Raw genomic sequence first — 24892 nt, 5'->3', positions numbered from 1 at the left:
TCCACATCTGCTAGCTCGGATTTATTGGAAAAGCATTACTTCCGATGCACGCTTCACAATAAAGCGAGTCAAACAAATAGGAGGACTGCTGTATCTAATGTGTGTACATGAGGCAGTTCTGCAAAACCACAACTCAACTAGGCCAAAGAGTGTGAAAAAAAAAAAAAAAAAGAAACCCTCGCTCACACCCCTCCTCTTTCTTCCTGCTTGGAAAAGACCAGATGACAATAATGTGGAGTATGGAGCCCCAGTGAGCGCCACTGACCCCTCCTCCTCCAGCGCCCTCCCTCCATCCCCTCCACCCCCCTGGTCTTTGAAAGGCCTCCACATGTTTATGGCTCATGCCTGTGGTATGACGATGGATTCTCCATATAAAAGCCAGCAGGATCATGGGGTGTTTCAAATATTGCTCTCTGAAGACAGTTGCTGACAAAATGACAGCAGCCATATTTATTTTGGTCAGGGAGCAGGGGCACTTAGTGGGAAGTTAATCAGAGACCCCTCCTCCTCCTCCTTCTCCTTCTCCCCACTGGCTTCCAGCATCGTCCTCCCACCCCCCCCAATGAGGAATGTACCCAGGGCAGAGAAGTCTCAGAGACTACTGGTAACAACTTTCTCCTCCGATGGAAGATTTAATGCCGCCAAACTGCGCGAGAGGCAAAAAAATAAACCTGAAATTTTGGTTTGAGACTATCAGCATAAAGCAAGCGTTGATTGCCTGTCCAGATACGAGCCCAGATAATCAATTTTCATCTGGTTAGGAGGAGATATGAAACAGGAGTGCAGAGATGGAGGGAAAAAAAGAATAATCTATGGCAGAGATTTGCAAATATGGGATAGCTGAAACAGAACTTGTGTTAATTTGTGACTGTGACCGCAGCGGTGACCATAACTGCCATTGGCATTGGGTTGCTGGAGACCTGGCCAAGTCAATGACAGGTTGATGTGTCTTTCCTCTTCACCCATGCTCTTTTTCACTACAGCACAGTGCAAAGCTTCCAAAATACTCTGTGTCATCTCAGCTTTACGGCTTCACAGTCGTGTGTGCAGCATGAGGGAATCATCATTATGTTGCTGAGGTTTTTGCAACTTCACAACCAGTTCGGCAGCATTTAATTAAAGAAATGAACGATGCAAGCATGTGCGGTGGGTGGTGGTGGCTGCGGGGGGTCTCAGGCCCTGTGTCCGGAGCCAGGCCATCCATGCTGTCCAAAGGAGGCAGGGTACTTCTGAGGCCTTCTCACCAGCCACTGTGTCAGCCCCTACGGAGCGGCCTTATTAAATGAAGATTAAGCCGTGGCTCCCCCAGTCACAACAGGCTGCGGTGTGAGGCACACATAATCACTATGACAGGGCGGCTGCCAATTAGAGCCCTCCTTCTGTCCTGGGAAAATGCTCCTCACTCCGCTCCCGCTGGCGGGAAGAACTGATCCGGATTGTCCGTGATATTACCCGGGCCAGAGATCGCCGTTAATCACCCAGTCATTCCACTGTGGCAGAAATCAGAGCGGGACTTGTCATCTGCGCACCAGCTCTCCCTTCCAAAAGTCCTGACTTCCCGTAGAGCACACCCGGGGAACATTAATTGGAATAATGAGATAAGTACATGAAGGAACAGAAGTGCAAACCTCTGTTTTCTAGTGCTTTGGGTAGACTTCAGAGCAGTGGTTCAAGCAGAGCAGAGCTCGATTGTTGTTTGGCTTGGACAAACAGCACCGTGAGCTCTTCTGCAGAGACAAGACGAACACATTCGATCAATTAGCCTCATGTTGAAACAGACGTCTGTTTTAGAGAGAAGCTGGCCTCATGGTAGAAGCCTAGATCCGACAAAAACACATCCAGAAATGTGTTTGGATGTCGGGTTTCCAAGCCAAACACAGGCCAGACTCAGATGTGATCATGCTGAGTGCGTAACTAAAATGCTCAGAACTGAATGGCATCTTTCGCCAGAGCCTAAACCTCTTGGCTCAGCAAGTATAAACACCAAAATTGTGTGTCACACGCTCGTATGCATGCACGCGCATTAACTGCTTGCTCGAACGCAAGGACTGCCAGAAACCGGAATTGTTTGGTGTCTCAAACGTTGTGCACTACAGACAAGGCGGTTGAGCTTCCTCCAGAGCGGATTTGAGGCAATCACCATTGCTCTGTGCATTGGTTTACAGGAGCAGAGAGTTTGGAGCAGATGGTTCGCAGACGGTGCGGACCAGGAGGTCCACAGCGCTGTGGATTCACCGCAGAACCAGACTGGCTCAGACAGAACCTGGCGTAAATCCCACCAGTCAACCAAATCCTCATGGGTCTGGTCGATCCGAGGCGGATCTGGGTTCACTTTGGTCTCCTGCACCAGACTGTAGGTGCTTGTGGGGAAAATTAAACAACTGCCCGCCTCTCCGTCTTGTCCAATGGCCTTAAATACAGGCAAAGACCTCGAAGGGCCTTTAGATGTCACACTGCGGAGGAGTGATGAGGTGGGTTTATGCTCTTCCACACCCCTGCCGCAGAACGTGTAACAAAACTTGTTTATCCAAGGTTTCAAATTGATGGCGGAGGGAATAGATCAGGCATCGTGGCTGCAAGAGGTAGTTATCACAGTTACAGTGCAAACACAAACTGCACACAGAAGTTATGACAGACAGTATTAGTGGTGTCTGGACCCAAGCACTCAGATGACTGATGGGATGGAAGGCTTGGCCTCGGCTGAGCCCTACAGCAGAAAGGGTTTCTCTGGTTACACACACGGGAGATCAATACTCCCACAAAGGCCTGTAGCTCTCCAAGTACAGGTACATAATCCAATGGCCAAAGATAATCATTATGTGTTCCTTCTTTCTCTCTGCCTCTTACTGCTTTCCTTCGTTTTCTTTCCATGAGGTCAGCAGGGTGGCTGGGAGTCTTCACAAGCAATCATAAAGGCATTCAGAGAGTAAATTGTGCAGCATTGTTAAGGAAAACCAGGTCTTTAATATGCTTCTGTTATCAGGTCCAAAATCTGCTGTGAAGCCATGAATTTTTACTGTTCCACAACTTCATATTGTAAAACTTCTGTTCTCGTCTGGGTTTACTCTGGGCTTGGCCGCTACTTGCACCACACATACCCATTAAAAGAGGCTTCTTTTACCTACAAATCAGGCAAGCAGAGCAGCACAAATGTCACTCTGGCCTGCTACCATAAAGACTCCTGTGCCGTCTGAGAATCTGAAAGCCGATTTGTAAAAACTGTTGGAAATTAGCCCGAGTTTCAGTTGTGTGTTTGTGTTGGACTTTACTCCCTCTTAAATCTCAAATCAGGGATTAGATTAAGTGGGAGTTTTTCGAGAGCTTTAACATTTTAAGTTGTTTACTCAACATCTAATGTCAGTGGCATGGCAGAAGCAGCTGTTGTTCAAAGATTATAGTAGAGTGGGTGGGCAAGAGAGAAAGAGGGGAAATACACAGATGCGTTGATAGGCGACGCAGGGCATCAGGGAAAAAAATGAGGCAGAGGAAGAAGAATCAAACTTGTCACACGCGTTTGTTTGTAAACCAGTGAATCCGATGACAGGGGTTGCTGGAAAATCTCTGTAGGGAATTCCTTAATGGCATCAATATGGAGCAGCCGGGCGCTGCGGTGTTATCACTCTCCTCACCTTCCCTTCAGCTCACAAGACAGAGAGAGGGGGGAACCCAGTCTGTGAATGCTGATAGTGCCGGAGCAGCTATTAATAAACTCTCTTTATTGTTTATAGCCCGTCCAGAGCACCATCCGCAGGATAGAAGAGCATTTTACCGCCTCAAGGGTACGATGCAAACGCTTGGCACACGCAGCAGCCAAGCAGCCATGAGACAAGACGTATTCCTCTGGAGATTGACTCGCACATTTTCTATTGAAGTATTATTTGCACCAAATTTAAACAGCAGAGTGAAAACAGTAGAATTTCACAAAGATTCTCATCAACATTGCACGGAAGGCTTGAAGTAATGTGATTAATAGCAGCGAACACCAAATAAATATTGGTGCAGTTGTTTAATGTCATTGTCAAAAACAAACAAGCAGGTCAAACTATTCAATATGGATTTAGATGCTTTGAAATTGGGAAGAAATATTCCTCAGAGCAGTGGTTCTCAAACTTTTTCACGTCAAGGAAACTCTGTAGTTTTGGAGAAGAAATTCAAACTCAGAATTTAATATTTACAATATCAATGAGGTGATAACACAAACTCAGAGATATTTATTTGTTCCGTAAGTGAATAAACAAGCTGTTCTCAGAGGAAAATAAGGTCCCAGAACACTGTTTGAAGCTAGAAAGGTGGCAGGGTCCGCCACATATAAACAAAGTAAAACAGTATGAAACTGTGTTGTCCTTTACGGTCAGATTGTTTATTCTGTTTATTCAGTCATAAAAACAAATAAAAGTTTGTTTATTTAGTTTGTTCAGGCATAGAAAATCAGTCAATGAAGATCTGATTAAAATGTCTTCCCCAAAACTACAGAGTGCCCCTGTAAACTGTCACAAAGTAGATCACCAACTCCCATTTGATAAGAATTTCACTTTTAGATTTGTATTTTTTTCTTATAAAAAGTGTATGAAACTCATGACCAAAACACTGTCATAATAATAATAATAATAATAATAATAATAACAATAATAATAAATGATTTCCCTTTTGCTGCAGACCCCACTGGTCCCCTCAAGGACCCTGAGACAATACTGCCTCACTATTCTGTGTGACCCGGCTGGTGGAAACGCACCAAATCCAATTTTATTTTTCCCAAACTTCAAAAGCGTGCCTAAAATTAGCTTGACAGTTGGATGAAAATAGCTCTTGTGACCGCCACATGTTTTGTCTTCTTTGCGTGCTCCACACAGCCTTTCCCCCGCCATTTTCGTGAGTGTGTTATCAGGACACGGCTTCTCTGGCAAACACCGGCTGAGAACGGCAAATGAGTCCCAGCAGTGCGAATGATATACGGTGTTTACACTGATCAGCAACTTGTACGGAACACATCAGACACGGTTTACACAACTCGTCATGTTTGCTGTGAAAATGCCTCTCCTCTTGACATTATCTGGGCTTTACTTTCCCTGCCTGTGTGTGTTTTACACAGGGATTAGATCTCTGGCGACACAGAGGGAAAAGAAGAAGATCACTCGTGTTGTCCTTGTGCGGCTCGGCTAAGCTGGGAGACAGGGATCTGTCGATGACGTCCAGTGTAATTTAAATACGTGGATATGTAGAAATGCAAGCCAGAGTGATCAGATAAGCATTTCCATAAATAGTGTATACCTACATGCCGCTTCCTCTGTCTCCGTTTAATCCACAGCATCTTTACGGTCTGCGGTTATATAATCCTATGCTTATCCTAAACACTGGTGTCTGGTGTCCAGTGAGAAGAGCTGATAGAAGTGTTCATTTTTAGACTGTCTTATGTTCCAAGTGATCATTACAAGCACTTCTTATATTTATATTTTCTTTTGGATATAAACTCTATACAGTTCTAAGATGTATTTAAAGATTAAATTTACGATATTGCATTGCACAGCCTGTTATTTTTAAGAGGTATGGGGGACATATTGCTTGCAAAGTGTATGTATGTATTTCATGATGAAGTCAATTCTTGAACCTCCACTTCCTGATCACCTGGCCTCTCCTCCCGTTGGACCGTGCTTTATTATCAGTCATGGGAAGTGATTATTTTACAATGTCAGTCGGCTGAGCTCCCATGCGACGGCTCTGGATCTCGTCCCGTTCGACTTCTGCCGCTTACATTTTTACATTGTATTTATTTGAACTGAAGAGTGTTGCGTTTCACTGGCTTTTGCCAAGTGGGGATTTTTAACTAGCGGTCGAGCGGCGGGGAATTAACAACACATGCCTAAGTCTGAAATTTACCTTTATTAAACGGGCCACCGCAGCACTTCACAAGCCCAGAGAGCCTTAAGATGCACACACAGTGACACTTTTACACACAGCTGAGGCCACAGAGACGTAACTCAGTCACAGGACGAGGAACTGCACTGAGAGGTTGGAAATGGCCGCCTCACCAGGGAGCAGCAGCTTTAAGTAAGATAGACATGGGGAATCTGCTGTGGGTTTCTAAAGGTCTGAAGATGAATGGTTCTGCCATGCACTCAATTTAGACTTCACAACAATTTCCCGTCAGTGACTTCATGCTTGAGATAATTAACGACAGTAACCATGCGCAACAATGCCAAATTTTAATTAAAGAAGGTCATAAAGTTTCTTGGAAAAGGTCAAGCAGGCACGGCAAAGTCATGAAGAGGTGCACGGGGGTTGGGGAGAATTTCCCTCACAAACAGGATGGGGCTCTAGGAACTACATGTGCCATGGGATCACAGTTTCCAACCCAGACAGCAGCGACTGCCGTGTTAGTGCTGAAATGTGAGAAACTATCAGGGTTTATTTCAAGTTTATTTACTCTTTCACCACTTCACTAAATGATCCTCCCATTCAACACTCCAGGCCAAAAATGGAGAAAAATCCTCGAGGTTTGAATATTTTCCTCTTTCTGTTCAACAATGTTTTTCTTTTTTTGACAGCCTGAATGATATCTGCCACTGTAATTGCTTCCTTATTTGGTGAATTAAATATTTACACTTGGCCTATCCTAATCCAAAGTTTATGAGAGATGTAAAAGTACATTAGGGGAGAAGACATTTATTTTAAAAGCACTGCTAACTGAGGCCATCACCCCAAATGGTGTGTTTGGACTGTCTGAGAGAAATGGTTTACTTTTTGAGAGAAAAAATATTTCCCTTAGCTGTATTCGCACACGGAGAAATTCCAGATTTGACTTCTCATTTAATGGCCTGACATACATGCTGTGTGCACCGCAAATATCTCTCGAGCTGACGGGAGGAAACAGAGACGGCCATTGAGGAAACCTGCAGTTCGTACTTTGAAGAATTCCACTGAGGGGAGGAAGGGAGATGGGGGAAAAATATACCTCAGAAAAAGAAAAAGCTGGCTCGAACAAGGCCTGCCATGGAAAAATACTGATATTTCGTGCACGGAAACGCCACTGTGCACCTCAAAAACGCAGACGCTGAAAAAACAAGTTTGAGTGCAAGGTACAAGGGTTACATGAAACAGGTGGAACTCAGAGAGGGGGGAAAGAGCCCTCCTATGGGATAAGTGGGCTGTTTTTCTTTAATATTCACCAGAGTAGTGTAAAGTGAACATGGATGGAGTTTGGACGGACTGACAGAATATCTCTCTCACACACATCAACATATGGCTGCATGGTATGACATCCTTACCTCTCCTGCAGTGCCTCATGGCCATTTTGCACATCCTGGACTCAGCGATGGTGGGACAGGGTATTGTGTCCTTGGGTGGTTTCTTTACAATGTGCCGCGTCCGGGTCTCCAGACCCCACTTATAGCCACAGGTTTTGTTTCTCCTGGTGCAGGCTCCCCATTCGCTCCACTGGCCCACCTCACAGCCCTCTGCAGAGACACACAGAAACAGTGATGTGCAGTGAAACCACAGCAGAGTGCCGTTTAGAGGCAACTCAAAGACCCCGGGTCAAGCTTTAATACAGGGTGAAGGAGCTTTACTGGTGTGCTGTAACCTCTTTGTGTGTGGTCCCGGCTGAACTGCTTGTTTTTTGGTGCAAAATAAGCAGTTAAACTGAGAAATTATAGATCACTGTGTGCAGGTAAAGAAAGTGCAAAAGGTTGTTTACTCTCTTGAAACTTTTTTGTTCATATGTGTGTTGTTTCACGTACCTCCACACTCCATGGTCTCCTCGAGCGGGGCAAAGCCCTCGGGGCACTTGTCAAAGCAGCGCCCTTTGTGTAGGTAAAAACCTGACTTGCACTTGGTGCAGAAGTCTTTGCTGAAGCAGGACTCGCAGTTCTCTATCCTGCACCCTGGAGGAAGAAGGAGAGAAAGAGGAGAGTCGTCAGGGTCTGAGCAACCCTCTCATCTGGAGTTGATCGAAAGCTAAGGGGTTTGGGGAAGGGGGCTCTTGAAAGGCTTATAGTGTCTCTGCCGCAGAAAAAGCCGTCGATGCCCTGTGAATCATTTCTCTCCGGGGCTCAAGTGTATTTCAGAGAGCTTGTTTTGCCTGACAGAGGTTTTTCTTTCATCTTCCTGTTCTTGTTTAGAGAGAGCAAATCAACAGTGTGAAAACACAACAGCGGAGACGGTGAGAAATTATGTCACGCTGACCTCTTTCAACAATCGCACCAACATCCAACAGTCTGGAAACAGACACACACGCTCACATGTTTTCAACTAATGCTGCGCTGCAACAGGAAGAATACATCCCATCAGGGCTCTGAATAGTTTCCTTAATATGCTATCTTATCACTCCACACTGCTCCGATCTTTCCGTAGCGGAGGATTATTGGGAAGTCAGGCTTTCTTTTAAGCGTGTGCCGGCCAGCTGTGAGGATCCTTTACGTTTTGGCTACGATATGAAAGGGGGAGGTGTGTGGGGACAACAACATTTAGCGCTGCCTTTCCAAACAAATGCTGATGCATTTAGTCAGCAAACACACAACAGCACACTTATCCTCCCACGCCACACCCTGCCGCTGCGCATGACACACAGCGCCGCGCTCACAAAGAAAGGCACGCTGATGTGTCACCAAGCTCTTACTCTGCAAATAGCACGTCAGGCAGGGCCAAATTACAACAACCACACCAACAGGGCGACGCACAGGCCCACATGATTAGAAGGAGCCTCCCAGAGCTGTCTAATTTATGATGCTGCTCAGAAGCTCTATTACCCAATAGGCTTGCACAGTCGAGGGAACCACAGTCTCTAACCTGCAGCCACCGTCTCCAGGTAGGGTGTCATCTGCTCCTCTCATTGTGTCTCGCACGGGGGACGCAACCATGCATTAGCGCGTGCGCACTTCTCGCGCAAACCTGCGCTACTGTGATTTTCAACATGTGAGAACGACGGAGGCTGAGGGCTGCTCTTTTATCTGTGACCCTTGCAGGGCCCGGGGAAGGGAAGGTTCTCACAATCACACCCCTTAATTACACCATCTCCAGCTAACCATCAGGCCTCCTCCTCGACATTCCTCCAAAACGAGGGGGTCCCTCCCCGCTTTACTTTGAACCCTAAAGTATGGCCTCTGCCCACTCACTCTGGTCTCACGCTTTCCCGACCAGTCTAAACAAACCGTGGACACATGCACGCATATGCACAAACACACACATACCAATCAGATATGGCTGGAGATAGACCCATCTATAGAAAAATGTAGATCTCTTTGGTGATTTCCTGTTATTAATTCAATCATATCATATTATTTAGCTTATCTGGGTATTACTTTTGTTCCATTTTATCTTATATCTCAACATATATCTTGGCTCTCTAAAGTCTAAAGGAGGTATAAAAGCATTTTGCTGTCCTTTTTTTTTAAAGCTCTCTGCCACTCGTCCATTCTTTCTAGGTGAAACTGAATCAGTCAGGCTTGGGTTTGATACAAGACAATACCGGGAGCAGGCTAATAAATCACCAAGCTAATTGGAGAGCACAAAGCTGTCTTTTAGCCTTCACATTTCCCAGGCCTGTCATCACCTGAGAGACTTTTAGCTCCCAAACAAAAAATAAAAGAGTAAGAGGGGGAACAAGAACATCTGGCAGTACTCTCAAGCGCTGGGTTTGTTGTGCAATCCTCGGTTATTGACAGTAAATACGAGCACCGCAGATGTGAGAAATACTGTATCCTTGCAGCAGCAGAAGCACTCAACAAGGTTTTTGATTAAAACATCACTGCTGGTTTCAGTTTCAGATGCGGTAAGGCGACGGCTCGAATGCTGGGAAATCCTGTTTTCTAAATAGAAGATAAGTAATACGGTCACTCTTGAGAGATGGAGGAGGTGGATGTCACATAAGTGCGGCTCCATGGGAGTTAGAATGCAGGGAGGCAAAGCTGGAGGGTCAGAGGTCATCAGAGAACGAGGTGGGTCGGAAGGGATCACCATGACAGACATTTATCCCTCTGTCCAGTTATCTGGCAAAAGGCTATCTGGGACAGCGAGGGCTATCTGTGACACTGGAGAAGCTCCCACACTGACGGCCGGCCGAGTCGGCCTTCAGTAAGGCAGCTCGTCCAGCAGCTCCAGAAACAGATACAGGGGAGCGGGTTCATTCTCCCTGCGGGATTAACCTCTGGACCACCTTTAAAGTCTTCATCGAGGTGCCTCGGGGAGACTAATGAGAAATAATGAGGTCATCAGATCCCATTGAAGGCCCAGTGTTCCTGGGACTTAAACGTATTATCATCATTATCTCCCAGCCTGGTCCTGGCCGTGAGTTATAATATGAACGCAGGAGGAAAAGCTGTACGTTTCAGCTCTGTGAGGAATTTCAAAGGCTGCCAGTGAAGTGACCGAGGGTGCACGATTTGGAGAGATCAGTCTTGCACCAGTTCAATCGTTACCCATATCACTGTATTTTTGTGTTGTTTGTTACCCTCACCAAGGAGGTTATGCTTTCGTGCTCGTTTGTTGGTTTGTGACCAGGATTACACAAAAACTACTGAACAGATTTTCACAAAATTTGGATGGAGGATTGGACTCGGCCCAGAGTAGAACCCATTAACTTTTGTGCAGATCCAGGAAATTTTACATTGCAAGATAGGGCATTTTTTTCGACATTTTTCCAGATTTCTCTGGGAATAATGCATGGATCTTGATGAAAAGAAAATCTGGCGTATTACGTGGCTGGTATCTATGAGCGAGTACAATTTGATGCCGATCCAGCTGAAAATCTGGATCTAGCGGATTTAAATATGTTTTATTTAGTATTGGATTAGGCTTGATTGTATTAAAGGAGACTGTTGGGCCTCGGTACATTCCTGTTAGATTTTTCACTTGAATTTTATGTGGTCTGCATGTCAAGTGCATTTGTATTGAGAGATGAGTCACCAAGCGTTGTGAACTAATGGCGCATGCTTGGCAGAAGCCGGCCCCTCCGCTGTGGTCTGGATAAGGAACCCACCGATTTTATCACAGACACTCAAAGCCTCATGTTCGACTCCAGTTCCTCCGCAGGGTGACATATGTAATCACTATTTATCTACATGAATATTCACAAAGTAAGGAAGGGGTGCTGAATCATTCTGCGAAGATTGATGAATCTCTTGTGTTCCAGATGGGATCTTTTTACGTTATCTGAGCTGGAGGTTCGGTTGTCTACCGAGAGAGTCTCGGCCTCCTCTCAGAAAGCTAACCAGACCCGATGTTGCGCAGCAGGAGTGTCCATGTCGTAAAAGGCCTGGCAGTGCGAGGGGGAAAACAAGCCCTATTTTTCCATCTCTCGCCTCCAAGCTGAGGCGAACAGCTCTGACCTACTCTCTAGGCCCTGGGTTTGGCTGACATGGAAGCTCTGGCTTGCTCGCTGCCACCCAGCCATGTCATGTGGAGCTGCGGATGGCAGGAGTTCATGGCAAAGGCCAGAGCTGCCATGTTCTTCCCAGCTCTCTCCATGCTGTTTTTTCCACATGGGTGCTCCCCACACGTCGGTGTGGAGCTAGGTGAAGCAGAGGTGCTGTTCCTGTCAGTCAGCATCTCCCAGAGGGAGCGCAGGGATGACAGATGTGTCAGCGGTCCTCTCGGCTTCCTCAATCCAAGGAACACAGTCTGTCATATACCAGGACGTGCTCCTGTATCTGCTCAGCCAGCTCCGGCACACACACAGACAGCTTAGGCTTCAGACAGTGGTCAAGCACAGACAGCCCTTCCACTCACACCATAGTATGCACAATTACACAGTGTTTTGAGGATAAACCCGATTCAACTCTTGGGCTTGGTTTGGTGGGTCTATTGTATTGTCTGGCAAATCCGAGAGTGCCGTTAGTAAAGCTGTGATGATTAAATGTCCCTCGGTAAAGCTCAAAGGCCAAAAGCAACTGGTCTTTTTGTTGGTTAGACTGTGCAATGGAAATACCCACAAGCTCAGAATTAGAGCGAGAAAGAGAGAGCTTGAATGAGAGACATGGAGAGGCAGAGCAGGAGCGAAAGCTGCCAGCGCTGCCAACTAAAGGTTGCAAAACTCACGCAAGTGCCTTATGCAGCGTCCGTACCCATTTGGCTGAGGCCCACGATGCATGGCTCTAGTCCATCTCCAACCCAACAAATTCCCATGATAAAACAATGTTGGAAAATCCAGTCCAATCACCTTCCACCTCAAGCCCTAATTTAATGTGACAAAGCAGTGAGAAATACAACAATGGGATTTGGTAACAGATTCCCTCCGTCCAAGAAATGCAGTAAAGAAGAAATCACAATTTGGCAATCCCAAATAATTACCTTCGACAGACGAGTCTCTGGTGGCACATGAGGCTGGCACAGAGCGAGCTGTTATATTTAAACCACACTTTCAGGATATTGGCAATCTCAGGCCTTGATCAGACTGGTTGTTGGCTGGCAGCGAACACAGCAGGGGTTTCTGCGTGTTTTAAAGCCCGCTGTAGTGGGGTAATGCAACTGGGTTGGTGGCTAGAGTATGTGCGTGCGTAGCAGTGGGGGGTCTATAATACACCCAGAGGGAGGAAGTTTTGAATGCAGCTCCGCTCCCATGCTGACCCTCTCAACACGTTCTCTTTTCAAAGACAGCTCTGATAGTCGGCTTTCAGCTCGTAATTCTTTCAGCCAGAGAATTCGCTTGTGATACAAAATGACAGAATATGCTTTGGCTTGGGAACGTATGTTAAAACCGAGGTATTATGAAATGCGACTGAGGCGAGAGCATGACTGCACCACATTCACACAGATTTGGCTGTACATAAAGCAGCACACTGTGTGACCGTTGCTACAAATCTTCCCTGCCGAGCAGTGGGTTGACACCCACAGACACTGGTGTGGGGCCTCTTCTGGGCAGCTGATAAGAGCCCCTGTGGATAACACTGGAGTTACTGCATATGGTTTATGGCTCATATCAATCCGCCCATTAGCTGCTGAAAGGAGCTCTTGCAAAGTCGAGACCCAGGAACATAATATATGGACTTAAAGAAAGGTATTACGCAACAAGAAGACATTGCTAACGACGCAGCTACGTCTCAGTAATGGTAGTTAACACTGCGGCTCTCATGTCTCGGGCCTCTTTGGAATCCAGCTGAAGTGTAGCTGTAAATGGGCTTCCAGTTATGTTATATGACGGAAAATACAGTTCCCATTGTTTTTGGCTCTAATTATGGCGTTATGTTCTCTGCAGTGTAGGGGAAGTCCTGGGAACAGTGAGTCTTAAATTTAAAATTCAGCGAGTGAGCAACAGTTTCTCAAGTAGTGCTGAGAAATTAGTAGGTTATGTTTGGTAAGGCTGATAAATTAGAGTGCTGAAATTGTACTGTATACTGGGCTGGTTCTGGTCTTTTCACACATTCTGACATTTCCCACAACGCAACTAAGCAACTGAGGGAAATCAATGGAGGGAATTTATCAGATTACATTCAGCTTAATCTTTATACTACTTTTTTCACATAAGCAGTAATACTTCCCAAGACCTGTAAACACACTTTAATGTGTAAAATTGGGGGAGTTACCCTTTAATTGTTATAAATTGATGTGCAGGTCAGGTGAAGTAGACGTCTACAGTAAATTGCTGATGGGTGACACTGTGATAACCATATGTGTGTCCCAATTCAGCCATCCTCAAAGAGAATCAAACCAGTGGTTCATTCAGAAAGTCACTCAGAAATCAAGGTTTTGACCAGAAGGTCGACTTCTAATGGCAAAAAGACTCCTGATACCTAAATTTAGTCTGAACTATGGGTGGAAATCTCTAAGCACCTTACCATTTGATTCTGAGTCAGCGGGCAGTGATGAAATTATAAAATGATAACAGATGCATCATGATGCATCAAAATTTTTGATTTCTGTACATGATTTTTTTTTGCCACATTGTAACTATTTGCTCAAAACATAGCAAGTTGAAAATTATCCATAATAACAATACACACATGAATTTACATCAGTTATGTTTGCTCTCACTCAGCCATCCTAACCAAAAAATAAGAAGTAGCCTAGCTTAGAGTGGAAACATGACGCACATGTTTTACATCCGTTATGTATCACCATCCCCGCGGTTCAGCTGTAAATTCTTACAACTGATCACACTGTTGAGAACTGGGTGTTACATTTCTGATTATTGACTTTTCTGCATTTAGACATAATCTTTGAAAAGAAAACTGAAATGCAGGCTCCAGCCAACCGATGATGCAGAAAAGTAATACTTGTGTAATGTTTTCTAAATGCTGCTTCAGAGGATTTCCCACCACTGAAAACAACATCTATAAGCACATTTCACAAACAGCATTTCAGTTGAAAATTAGCAGTAACTACTTATCGATCAAACTGCGTGACTTTTCTTTGCATCACACTAAATCATATTTTTAGCTCACGGAGTAAAAAGTGTATTCATCCTCTCTCTCCACCCAAAGCTCTCTCCGTCACGTGCCTCAGGAGCCCCTCCAGAAAAACTCAAAGTGAGGTTTCCAGCCAGCGAGGGGCTGAGTGTATAAGCCTCTTGCTTGTCTAGCGCTTGTTTTCTTTTACCCAGGCAGTCCACAAAAAATTCTTGAATGAGATAAGATCACACAGACAAACTCTAGTGTAATAATAAGCAGCTGCTCTCTAAGTGATTTCAGAGCCTGTGTTTGAAAAGCGCATGATAACGGAGACGTAATACCACGTTCCAGGGCCTCCTTGGAAACCAGGAGCACACGGCAGGTCTGACCACGCCGGCCGAGAGCCCCTCACCATCATTTGTCCACTGTGCCTTTGAGCTCTTGCATACCAGTTGCCTGTGTCAAACCTCCCAAACTATTCACTGACCCGACAATTAGCTTCCAACCCCCAGAAAATATCCGTTTATGGAGGTAGGACATGAACTGTTTAGTGAAAATGACATGCGGAGCGCAGCTGAGAATGAGGGTCAAATAGGAAACTGGATTAGAGAGCCATGACTGAAGCAGCGATCACATCAAAGTAGGTCTCACTCTGAGATCTGATGCTACGTGACAATACAAGATGTTGTTCTATGAGCGGTTGGTACGGAGAGGGATTCAGATTAACTTGCCACACATCAGAATCAGTTAGAATCAAAACTCACCCAGCATGGGGATACAGCGGTTAGGATAGCAGGGTTAAAGTAAAAAATAGAAGACTTTTCACTGGAGAACAAGATGTCTTTCTCTTCCAATTTTCTCTGGGTCATGAAAACAGGCGGAAATGACTGTTCCTGGTTAAAACTGCTGTAGACAAGACTTTTCTGAGCAGCTTTCTGTGATCGCATTAGCCTAAATGACACCGAGATGCTACAACAGAATAAAAATCCTATCGCATGGATTGACCTTACTCAGTAATTTATTTGCAAGCTGAAAAATGTTGCACCTTTATTACCTCCATAGCCTCTGCTCCTCACAACTTCTGTAAGTATTTAACACATCTAAATTAGAAAGAATGGTTTAACATGCAGCCAGCCAACATATGTGAGATATGTAGTCACCTTTAACAGCTAGCTTAGCATTATTATCAGTGACTTTTACACAGCCTGTTCAAGTCGGAACCGCCATTACTCTGCCTCACCGTTTTGAGTGTGTGCCCCATGTACTAGAGGATGAGTCTTCACTCCACTGGACCAGGTTCAAATCCAACCCGTTGCCCTTTACTGCATGTCGTCCCAACTTTCTCCCCAGTTTCCTGTCACAATATTCAGCTTTCCTGTCAATTAATAAAGGCATAAAAGGCCTCCAATATATATATATATATTACAAAAAATTAAAATTGAAGGGTATAAAACGTATAAAGACGGAATGAGGGGTCGATGTTTGTCTGCCTCCGAGCCGGCAGCAGAGGTAATGACAGCACCGAATGGACGTCTGTATAAAAGCAAGGTGGCAGGACGGGAGATTGGGGTGACATCTTGGCAACTTGTTAAGTGTGTGAGTTTTAAGAAGCAGCTAGCAGCGGTTAGCAGCTAACTCCAAGAAGAATTGCAACAGAAAAGTCTGCACATTGAGGAGACAACAAGGTCTGGGAGCTCCTAACCCTCTAGGCAGAGGACTGCATCAACCACCACTTTGGACCACCAACAGGATTGGTAAATGATAACTATAACGCCATTTTATACCATTGTTTAGAAAATCCCACACGGGGGTGGCATTATGCCACCATCGTTTGGTTGAGTGTAAAAAAACAGTGCAAGGATCTCTTTATATAGAGGGCTTGTGAAACAGCAGGGTTCGCACTCCAGATGCATCTCCCAATGCTACTGGTTGGTAAGAAAAATTATAATGTGTTACTGATTTATGCAGTAGTTCCCATCTCTGATGCAGAATCCCAGCTTGGCCAGGTGAACATGAACATGCGCTGACTTTCAGATTTCTGAGTACTGAACTTTTTTCTCAACCATCTCGTGGTACCAACATCCAAAGCTGGCTGGTGCAGCTTTAATATGCTTTTCATTTTCGTGATCATATGGAGCCAACGGATGTACTTGCATCTCAGTCGGCAGTGATTGGGTAAGCAGAATGTTTTTTGGGTTTTTTTCTTGCTGCGGTTGCTACATGTTCGCATTATTGGGCCCAAAGGTCCGGACACCCTCCTCTGGGGCTTCATTTTAGTGCATCTGTCAGGAGTTTGGCTCAGGGAACCAAATGAGTTCAAGTTCCTCTGTTTTCATATGAAACACTCAGCCAACACCTCAGGCTCCGTGTAAACCTATAAAGTCTCTCTCTCACTCTCTCTCTCTCTCTCTCTTAGAGTATATTCCATGTTAAAATAAGGTTATGAGATCTGGGTGGTACAGAAGGAGTAGAGGGACACATTTCATTAATTGGATTTTGGAGTTATTCTTTAACAAGAATCATGAGGACATTTCCATTTTTCACTGTTATTGTTGGAGGGTTTTATTTTAATAGTAACAGGTAATTCAGAGTGTGTGAGACTGAAGGTGTGGTCTATTTCAAGTTATTAAATGAAAACAATGTTTTCCAGCAAACAGTTTTGTAAAAAAAAAACCCACACATTTCTTGCATTTAGGTGACTATTAGCAAAATATTTAATATGATTGATGAAACACTAATCTGAAGGGTTAAAGGGGCACCATGTAGTTTTGAGAAGAAATTTAATACATTGTAAATATTAATGAGGTAATAATACAAACTGGGAAATATTTATTTTTTCCGTAACTGAATAAACAAGCTGTTCTCCAAGGAAAATAAAGTTCCCAGAACACTGTGTGAAGCTAGAAAAGGTGGCAGGGTCCACCAAGTATAAACAAAGTAAAACAATATTGCTGTGTTGTCTTTTCAGGTCAGTTTGTTTATTCAGTCATAAAAACGAAGAGAGTTTGTTTATTTAGCTTGTTTAGGCATAAAACAAATCAGTCGATAAAGATCTTTCTCTTCTGATCAAAATTTCTTTCCCTCAAACTACATGGAGCACCTGTAATGCTTCATTTTTCTTTATCAAACTTCAACATAAAGATGAACAAGCAGTTGTTGGTGGAGGATCTGTACACTTCAGTCGTGACTGGCTTTCTGTTCAAACTCAAAAACTACTTTGGCTGCCAAAACAATTACACTGTCTGGTTAAAGTCTCAATCCACAAACCACGCAGGCATCAACAAAAGACGTCAGCTTTATGCCAGAATGCTAATATATAATCATCTCTTTAGCTCAGATGATATTGAATGACTCATTTGCACATGTGACCATTGTCTCTGGAGTAGGTTTGGCTGAATCTTCAGAGCATCTTGGTTGCATTTGCACCTGGATTTCATGCCTTCAGACATTCCTGGTGACTATAGGAAGTTTGGTAATGCGAGTGTAAAGGGAGTGTTAAAGAGAAATGAGAAACAGCGCTCATCCTAGCTGGAGTTCACCGTTAAATCCCGCGGGAGACACTGCGAGGACGAGGCTTCACTACTTACACCCACCTGTGTGAACAGATGAGCCGTTCAAATTGCAAGGTATGTGTGTCTCCTTTGGATAATGGACAATAAATCATGTGTTGTGGGAAAAAGGGATGTTGAGGGAATGTGTATGTGTGCCTGGGGATGATGGGGGGTGTTGGGAAAAGGAGGAGGACATCAGCAGTGGGGGAGATGGAGGAGATTAGGTGGAGTGCGAGTCGATTTAAACATGGAGGACTTACTGGAGCACATGTTGAGTTCAGGGCTGCGCATGCCGTAGTATCCGGCTGGACAGTCGTGAAGACACTCCCCGTACTGCCTCATCCGCTCCCTCCGCAAAAACAGGAAGAGTTTGGGCTGGCAGTTTACACAGCCGTTGTCTCTGGAGCACACCGAGCAGCCTTTACAGATGGGGTACGCTCCATAGCTAGCTGTAGGACAAACAGGGGAGGAAACAGCAAAGGTGATTAATAAGATGGTTTTAAGAACTATATTTTAAAGAATATAGTTCAATCAAAGTGCTTGTTTTGGACGGTCGAACAGTATGAACCCACTCCGACGTCAATTTGCGACTGCCTCCAAAAATGTTACAAACTTTTTGGAATTGACAATCAACAAGCTTCACACAGACAAATGGGAATTATTTCATTTTGATGAAAAAATAGAATTACTTGCCAGTATTTTTGTTTATATTTGTTTGGTGCTGAGCATAAAAAAACAATTTAATTAGTGACAAAATAGTTTAAGAGCTTGTGTTTGTGTATCTAAATTATTAAAATAGAATATTCAATGTTATTCTCAAATTATCACCAGGTTCAAACTGTAGAAAAAAAAAACTAACCACATGTTATTTGTGTTCCTCATGACCAGTAGCTTGAGGAAAGATGCTGCTTTTGGTGCTTGGTACAAATTTCCACTAAGACCTGAGTCTTCAACAGGTGCCCCCCAGGGGGTCTTCACAGTTAATTATTGTTTGACATTATTTTGAACGTTTTTTGCTTTTTAGATTCGATTTTGTCCGCCAGTTGTTTCTAGCTAAAGAATAGGAATATCCTGTTTAAACTGTTCTTTAAAGATCCATAATTATGAATTATTAATCATGATCAGAGTAACAATGCAGAAGGACGGTCAATTAAAGAAACTTCTTAACAATATAATACAATAGTCGTTTGCTATTGGCCCCTGGCCCATTTAGTTTCAGTTTAGGGAAAGAGATTGGGCACCCTGGTTTAAGAAAATGTAGCAATGTCTAAATACGAAGTTCTTGCTTTTGTTTTTGCCACAGATGCATTCGAAGATGATCTACTATGGCAGTTCAGAAAGCTGTTTAGCCTACACTGTAACAGAAAAGCAGAATAACTTTAGATTGTTGTATCATCACTCAGCGGTGGATGACCCTGACTTCACCCAACAACAGGGACAGGGTGAACTAGAGGCATCAGACTCAACTGTGGGAGGGCTGACCAACAGAAGACAACCCACGTACGAGAATAAAACCAAAACAACCATAATAGATATATCAGCAGGATATTCTCTAATTCATCGTAAATATGTTCAATTCAACAATTTGTCATTCATGCAAACTCTGGCTCCCCTTTCAGCGTCCGAATGCTGATTGGTTATGAATGTGAATATTGCATTAATTCTGGTCAGAGCTGGCCTCCTGAATGATTGTGTTGAGACAGCCGATGAAAGACCCCAAAACCGCAGTGGCTCTGGCCTCAGCTCGAGTTGCCTGCAGAAGACAAAGGAGCCAGTAAAGAGACAGTCCATTCCACAATAAGTGACTTTCAGTGTAAACTCCTTAGCGTCGCGTTTACAGGAAAATGTCCTTGGGCGAATCCAGTCTCTCCAAACGAGAGATACTTCAATTGATGTAAGCCAAGTCTTAAATATCACAAGCAGGGACCGGTTAACAGCGCCGCTCAAACCGAGCGACCTACCACAACGCTTAATAAAACACTGCGCAGCAAACTGGACAAACCCTGAGAGACAGAGCAGAGCATGCCTGCGTTACTGGCCGTGGATCCGCATATTAGATTTCTCTGAACGGATTCACCCAGACGAAAGTGAGCGCTAAGTGGGCCCAGTGCAAGCATCAGTTAGTAATCATGTGAAAATCAGTCAGCGGATGTCAGACTCATCTTTTTTCATTTCTTTTGTTGGAGCGCTGGGAGATAGTCTTCGGAGAGGTGCGCCGGCTCTGCCAAACTACACTCACTCTCCTGAAGCCAGGGGTGGATGGAAGTAAGATTAAGTGCTAATCAGAATGTGTCTCTGAGGGTCTTTAGGGATGAGGCTTACAGCGACACCCCATCGATCACAGCAGCGCCAGGGATGTGCGCTGCGTGCCTATTCATCACACACACTCGCGATTGTTCATCTCCAGTCGGTGCTCGCTCGGTAAGACATGAAGGAGAAATGAAAAACCCCCAAATTATGTCTGGTTTCATCCAGTCCAATCCTCAGATGGAAAACTGTGTCCCATGTCCAACTGTCAATCCAGTGTCTTAGATATTATCATTTCCTATTTCAGTTGTGTATCTTCAGAGTCAGCTGGATTTACTAGTTGGACACAGGTGCTGTTTTTCAAGTTTATAAACGGCTGAAGTACAAATGCACGGCTTTTCTTCTCACTTTCTCATGTAGTTTTTCATATTTTATTATGAATATTCCTACATTACAACATGCTCTGAGCAGTAAGCTGTATAAAGTGTTACCCTTTCCTGTCAGGTAACACCACAACGTAATTCCCCAAACATATCGTATTTCATTCTGTCGCTCCTTCCATCCAGGAAAACTAAACTGCAACATTAGCCCAAACCTCATACCTCACCATATATTTCTGTAGAATATACAGTCTGGGTGTGTTTACAGCAAACTGACATTCACATTAACTTGGTCAAATTTACTCGCTCTGCCCTTCGCCAAACTTGAACACAACACTGACAGAAAGCGAAAGCCAAATTGGCAAACGTAAAGGAGTGCAAGGCTGGAAAGCTTATTTCTCCAGCCCCATTTTAAATGGCCTCAGCTCCATAACTATTAACAGTGTGCTAACAATACTATCCAAACAATAATAGAAAAATAAAATCAGGGCCTGTGGTCGTCTTAGATCACCGGCCAGTCAATCAGCAGCGAAATTACAGTCAGTGAAAAGACTCTTCATGACTCTGGCTCGAAAAGCCTGCTCAACTTTTGTTGTCAAACTTTTGTTTTGCCGGTTGCTAATCTCGCAACGTACGCTGATTGAGGATAACATAATCACTCGGCGTTTGAATGCATCGGATCCCACATCCTGGAATTAGCGTAAGATTGCGGGGGGAAAAAAAGAGGGGAAGGAAAGGCTGCGCACGGTGGAGAGAAACTCTTTTGGTGCTGATCTTGGGAGATTAGCTTGTGTGTGTCTGTGGAAAGGTTTTGGGGGTTCAGGCCACAGGTATGTCAGGAAGGAGGCCACAATTCACAGTGTCTGGAGCAGCGCTGTCCAACTCACGTCCTGCACTACCGGCACACTGTCTAGCGCACTTTACATCAATCTGTCGACTGCCAGCAGGTTTCAGCCATTCTTAAAGAAAACACTCATTCATATGAATCAGATTCTTGAGACGAGGAGAAACATAAGAGTAGTCGCTTTACAGCAGAACTGAAACTGTAGCAAGAAGTATTTGAAAGACAAAGATTCGTTTGACCTCTGCATGCTTTATTGGCATGAAAATTGAAAGCAGTTCGCCAAGGCATGTAGCAGCCGTATTTTTAAGTGCCACTAAAGAAGAGAAAATCAAAGAGAAACGGGTTAAGTGTTGGTTCTGAAGTCTATAGATCATGGCTGCTTAACCTAATTTGGCAGGAACATAAAGCTGTATGTTTAGTGTGCTGGGGGATGTGTTCTGAGTTGTGGATGTGGTTTTTGTTTTTGCATATCTTCCCCCTTTTCCCAAACAGCAGACACATTCGAACCCAGTCCATCCGAAATGCTAAAAAATATGCTCTGCGTCACGTTCTGACACATGCTGAACTGCCCTCTACGCCTTCTCCTTTTCCCCACAAATCATGTAATGCCTCGGCTCGTCTAGTGTTTCTCCTGTCAATCAAGTTGAAAGCGAAGTGACCCAGACATATAGAAAAGCCACACAGAAAGTGGTCAAAGTGAGATTATGGATACCATGTTTTACCATGCATGTTCTTTGAGACAGCTGAGGAGCGTACACGCCATCCAAAGTGCCACTCCCTGCACACGATAAACCGACTCGGTTTACGGTTTCAACCACAGAAATCATATTACGTGAAAGAAAACAAATCCGCAGTTCCCACTTCTGACAGCTAACTGAAGATCCCTCTGAGCCTCAAGTATTGTATTTACAAAAGCCCGGGTCCATGTGAACATCAGTGAAGAAGCCTCTGCAAAGACCTTTTAATAAAAAGACTTAATGCCTCAATGTGTCATGTCTACAGGGCAGAGGGCTGCTTTAAAGCTGCTGCTTTTAAACATGAACCACATGAAGGAGCCTTCACTTATCTGCTTCATCGCCCATCAACAATACATTGTGACAGCCTGACAGACTGAGGATGATTCAGTGTAACAAATAAAGAAAAATATATTTCGAATTTTAGGGGGAAATTGCTTTGATTTTTGCATTTAAAAGGCAAAATGTACAAAAAAGTCTGACACTACACTAAAACAAGAGCGTGGCTGTTTAAAGAAGGTCCAGTTTGTGCCAGAGAGAGCTCTGGCGCTCGGAGTGATTCATTTCAAACGCGTAAACATGCAGCTACAGTTAGCAGCCTGTTAGCTTAGCTAAGCAAAACATCTCGAAACAGGGAAACAACTAGCCTGGCTCCATACAAAAAACAACTGGTCAGATTTAATTTTGGTTTTTGAACAGTTGAAACAGATATAAAATGTGTTATTTAGTGAGCTTTAGTGGCACCTGTTGGTGGACTTGAGCTAAATGGCAGTTATCTTCAGCTTGTAGCTACATAGCCCATTGAGGCTACCGTACATAAGAATGGAATAAATCTTCTCAGGCAACTCTCACTAAAGTCTACCTAAAATGTCAAACTCTTCCTAAACAAAATCCATCATCATCATCTTTGAAACTATTTGACAATTTGAAAAAAACTTAATTAAAACATAATTTAGGCCATAACATCAACAGTACACAGTGATATAGCCCTGCAGATATTCACTGATACGTATCTAACATGTTCAGGTGAAGTTTTGGTCTTTCATTCATGCGAAACAGTCACACAGCTCACAACAACATGAAGAATGACGGCATGTTTGGAGCGTAGCACTCTTCATTGTACAGCCGTGGGCTTGCTGGGAGGTTTGCTCTGAAGCAGCTCAAGAGCAATTAGGGCTGCAGTGAGATCCAGCAGAAACCCAAACTCTGTCTCAGGTACGTTTTTATGAGTCCAAAGCAAGCGTGACAGACTGCTCTCAGGGCTGCCAAAAAACCTCCGCATATACAAGGGGGTTCCACCCACGGCCGGCTAACTTCCTGCCTTCCACTCACCTACCGTTACCCATGAAATCATTCACATTGACCCATTCCAACTCTCTGCAACCCGAAACCCTAACAAGGCAAATTGCACATAATTTTTGTGTTTCTTTTAGAGCCCTGAACTTCACATTGAGAACAAGAAGACATTCTTACGTACGGTTTCACTGATGTGGGCTCTTCGGTAAATATGTTTTCAGGACCGGCGCTGCTGAAAACTGATACTTTCCAACCATTTTCAGCTCTTTAAATGTGACAATTTTATTATAATGCTAAAAAATGAACATAAAGAAAATGCCTTATACTATAAGAAGTAAAGTTTAATATAAACTTTGACCATTTCAAAGTTTGATATTGGACCATATCTGATTTTTAATAAAAATTACAACAAATCCTTAAAGTTTTAGTAGCATTTTCTTATGTTTCGTGTTTTATGGACAAAATGGGATTAGGTACTGCCAAAACATTCCTATTCATGTATATGTTACTATAAGATGTAGGATTTTTTTTGTGGTTCGCCATACCTGAAAAAAAAAAAGAAGTGGTTCTCCTCTTAGCTTCTCTATTCAATCACGGAGCAGCTTTCACGGCTACAGAAGACTCTTAAAGACCAAACCCCATCCAGTCATCATCTCTGTGACCTGCTATGACCATTTTTATAAGGAATATGGATTATTTCCGTGTGTAAAAACCCAAAGGGAGTGCAGTGGGTCACACATAAAGTGAAATGTATCCACATTAGCAGCTGATGATATTGGGCACAGAGGTATAAAACAGCGGTTTGTGAGATGGTTATTTTGATTAGACCCTGGTTTATTTTGTCACATATCATTTTAATACCACACTAAATGGAAAATGAAAGTTTGAAAATCGCAGTTGGATAGTTTGTCTTGATTGAGAGCTGAGGCAAAATCATAACGCAGCAGTGAATTCCAAACCGAGCATTCAGAAGACAAGAGCTTATATTAAAACACAAGTGTTTCTATTCTTGCAGTTCTCCTCCATTTCTCCATGGGGCCCTGGTATGTAAATCTAATAACACAGACTGTGAGTGCACCTAACCAGCAGCCACACTGTCCATTGTTTTAAAAAAGACACTTACAGTACAGCCTATGTTAGAAAGTGTGGTATCATCACGTACCGGGACAATAAAGTTATTCAATTCATTCACTGCATCGATACCGACTATAAATGTCATATGGTGAAGAGGCAGCATTGGCAAACCTCAAGTTTTTGGAGTTGCATAGCAGCTGCAGGTCAAGAAGACTTGTGCTCTCATGTGGAAAGCATCACATTCACCAACAGAATTATACGCTTTCATCGTGGCACTGAGACAATTATTGTTTATTGTCCACCTCCCTTGTTCCCCCTAAATGATGGTATAAGCTTACTGCTGCTCCACTTTAGAGGAAAAAGAGAAAGCTTGGGAGAGAGAGAGAAAGGGCAGATACGGGACAGAGCAGCACTGCAGCCACCAGCCGACGGGCGGCGGACCAAACCGTAA

The 24892-nt window shown here is 43.9% G+C and overlaps 1 protein-coding gene across 2 annotated transcripts in view; it reads right to left on the bottom strand.

Annotated features, from left to right (window-relative positions):
* The window catches only part of rspo2 (R-spondin 2), a 60559-nt gene that overhangs the window by 16336 nt on the left and 19331 nt on the right, over positions 1–24892 (bottom strand). For both annotated transcript variants that reach the window (XM_073486106.1, XM_073486104.1), the window contains exons 2-4: positions 18127–18315; positions 7734–7877; positions 7263–7451 (exon numbers count right to left, since the gene is read on the bottom strand). In XM_073486106.1, the coding sequence (XP_073342207.1) occupies positions 7263–7451; positions 7734–7877; positions 18127–18315 (522 nt within the window). The remainder of the gene's footprint in view (positions 1–7262; positions 7452–7733; positions 7878–18126; positions 18316–24892) is intronic.

Source organism: Pagrus major, chromosome 17, assembly GCF_040436345.1.
Source record: "Pagrus major chromosome 17, Pma_NU_1.0".
Taxonomy (NCBI): Eukaryota; Metazoa; Chordata; class Actinopteri; order Spariformes; family Sparidae; genus Pagrus; species Pagrus major.
Note: the sequence above shows the minus strand (reverse complement) of the source record. Positions and strands in the feature narration are given on the sequence as shown.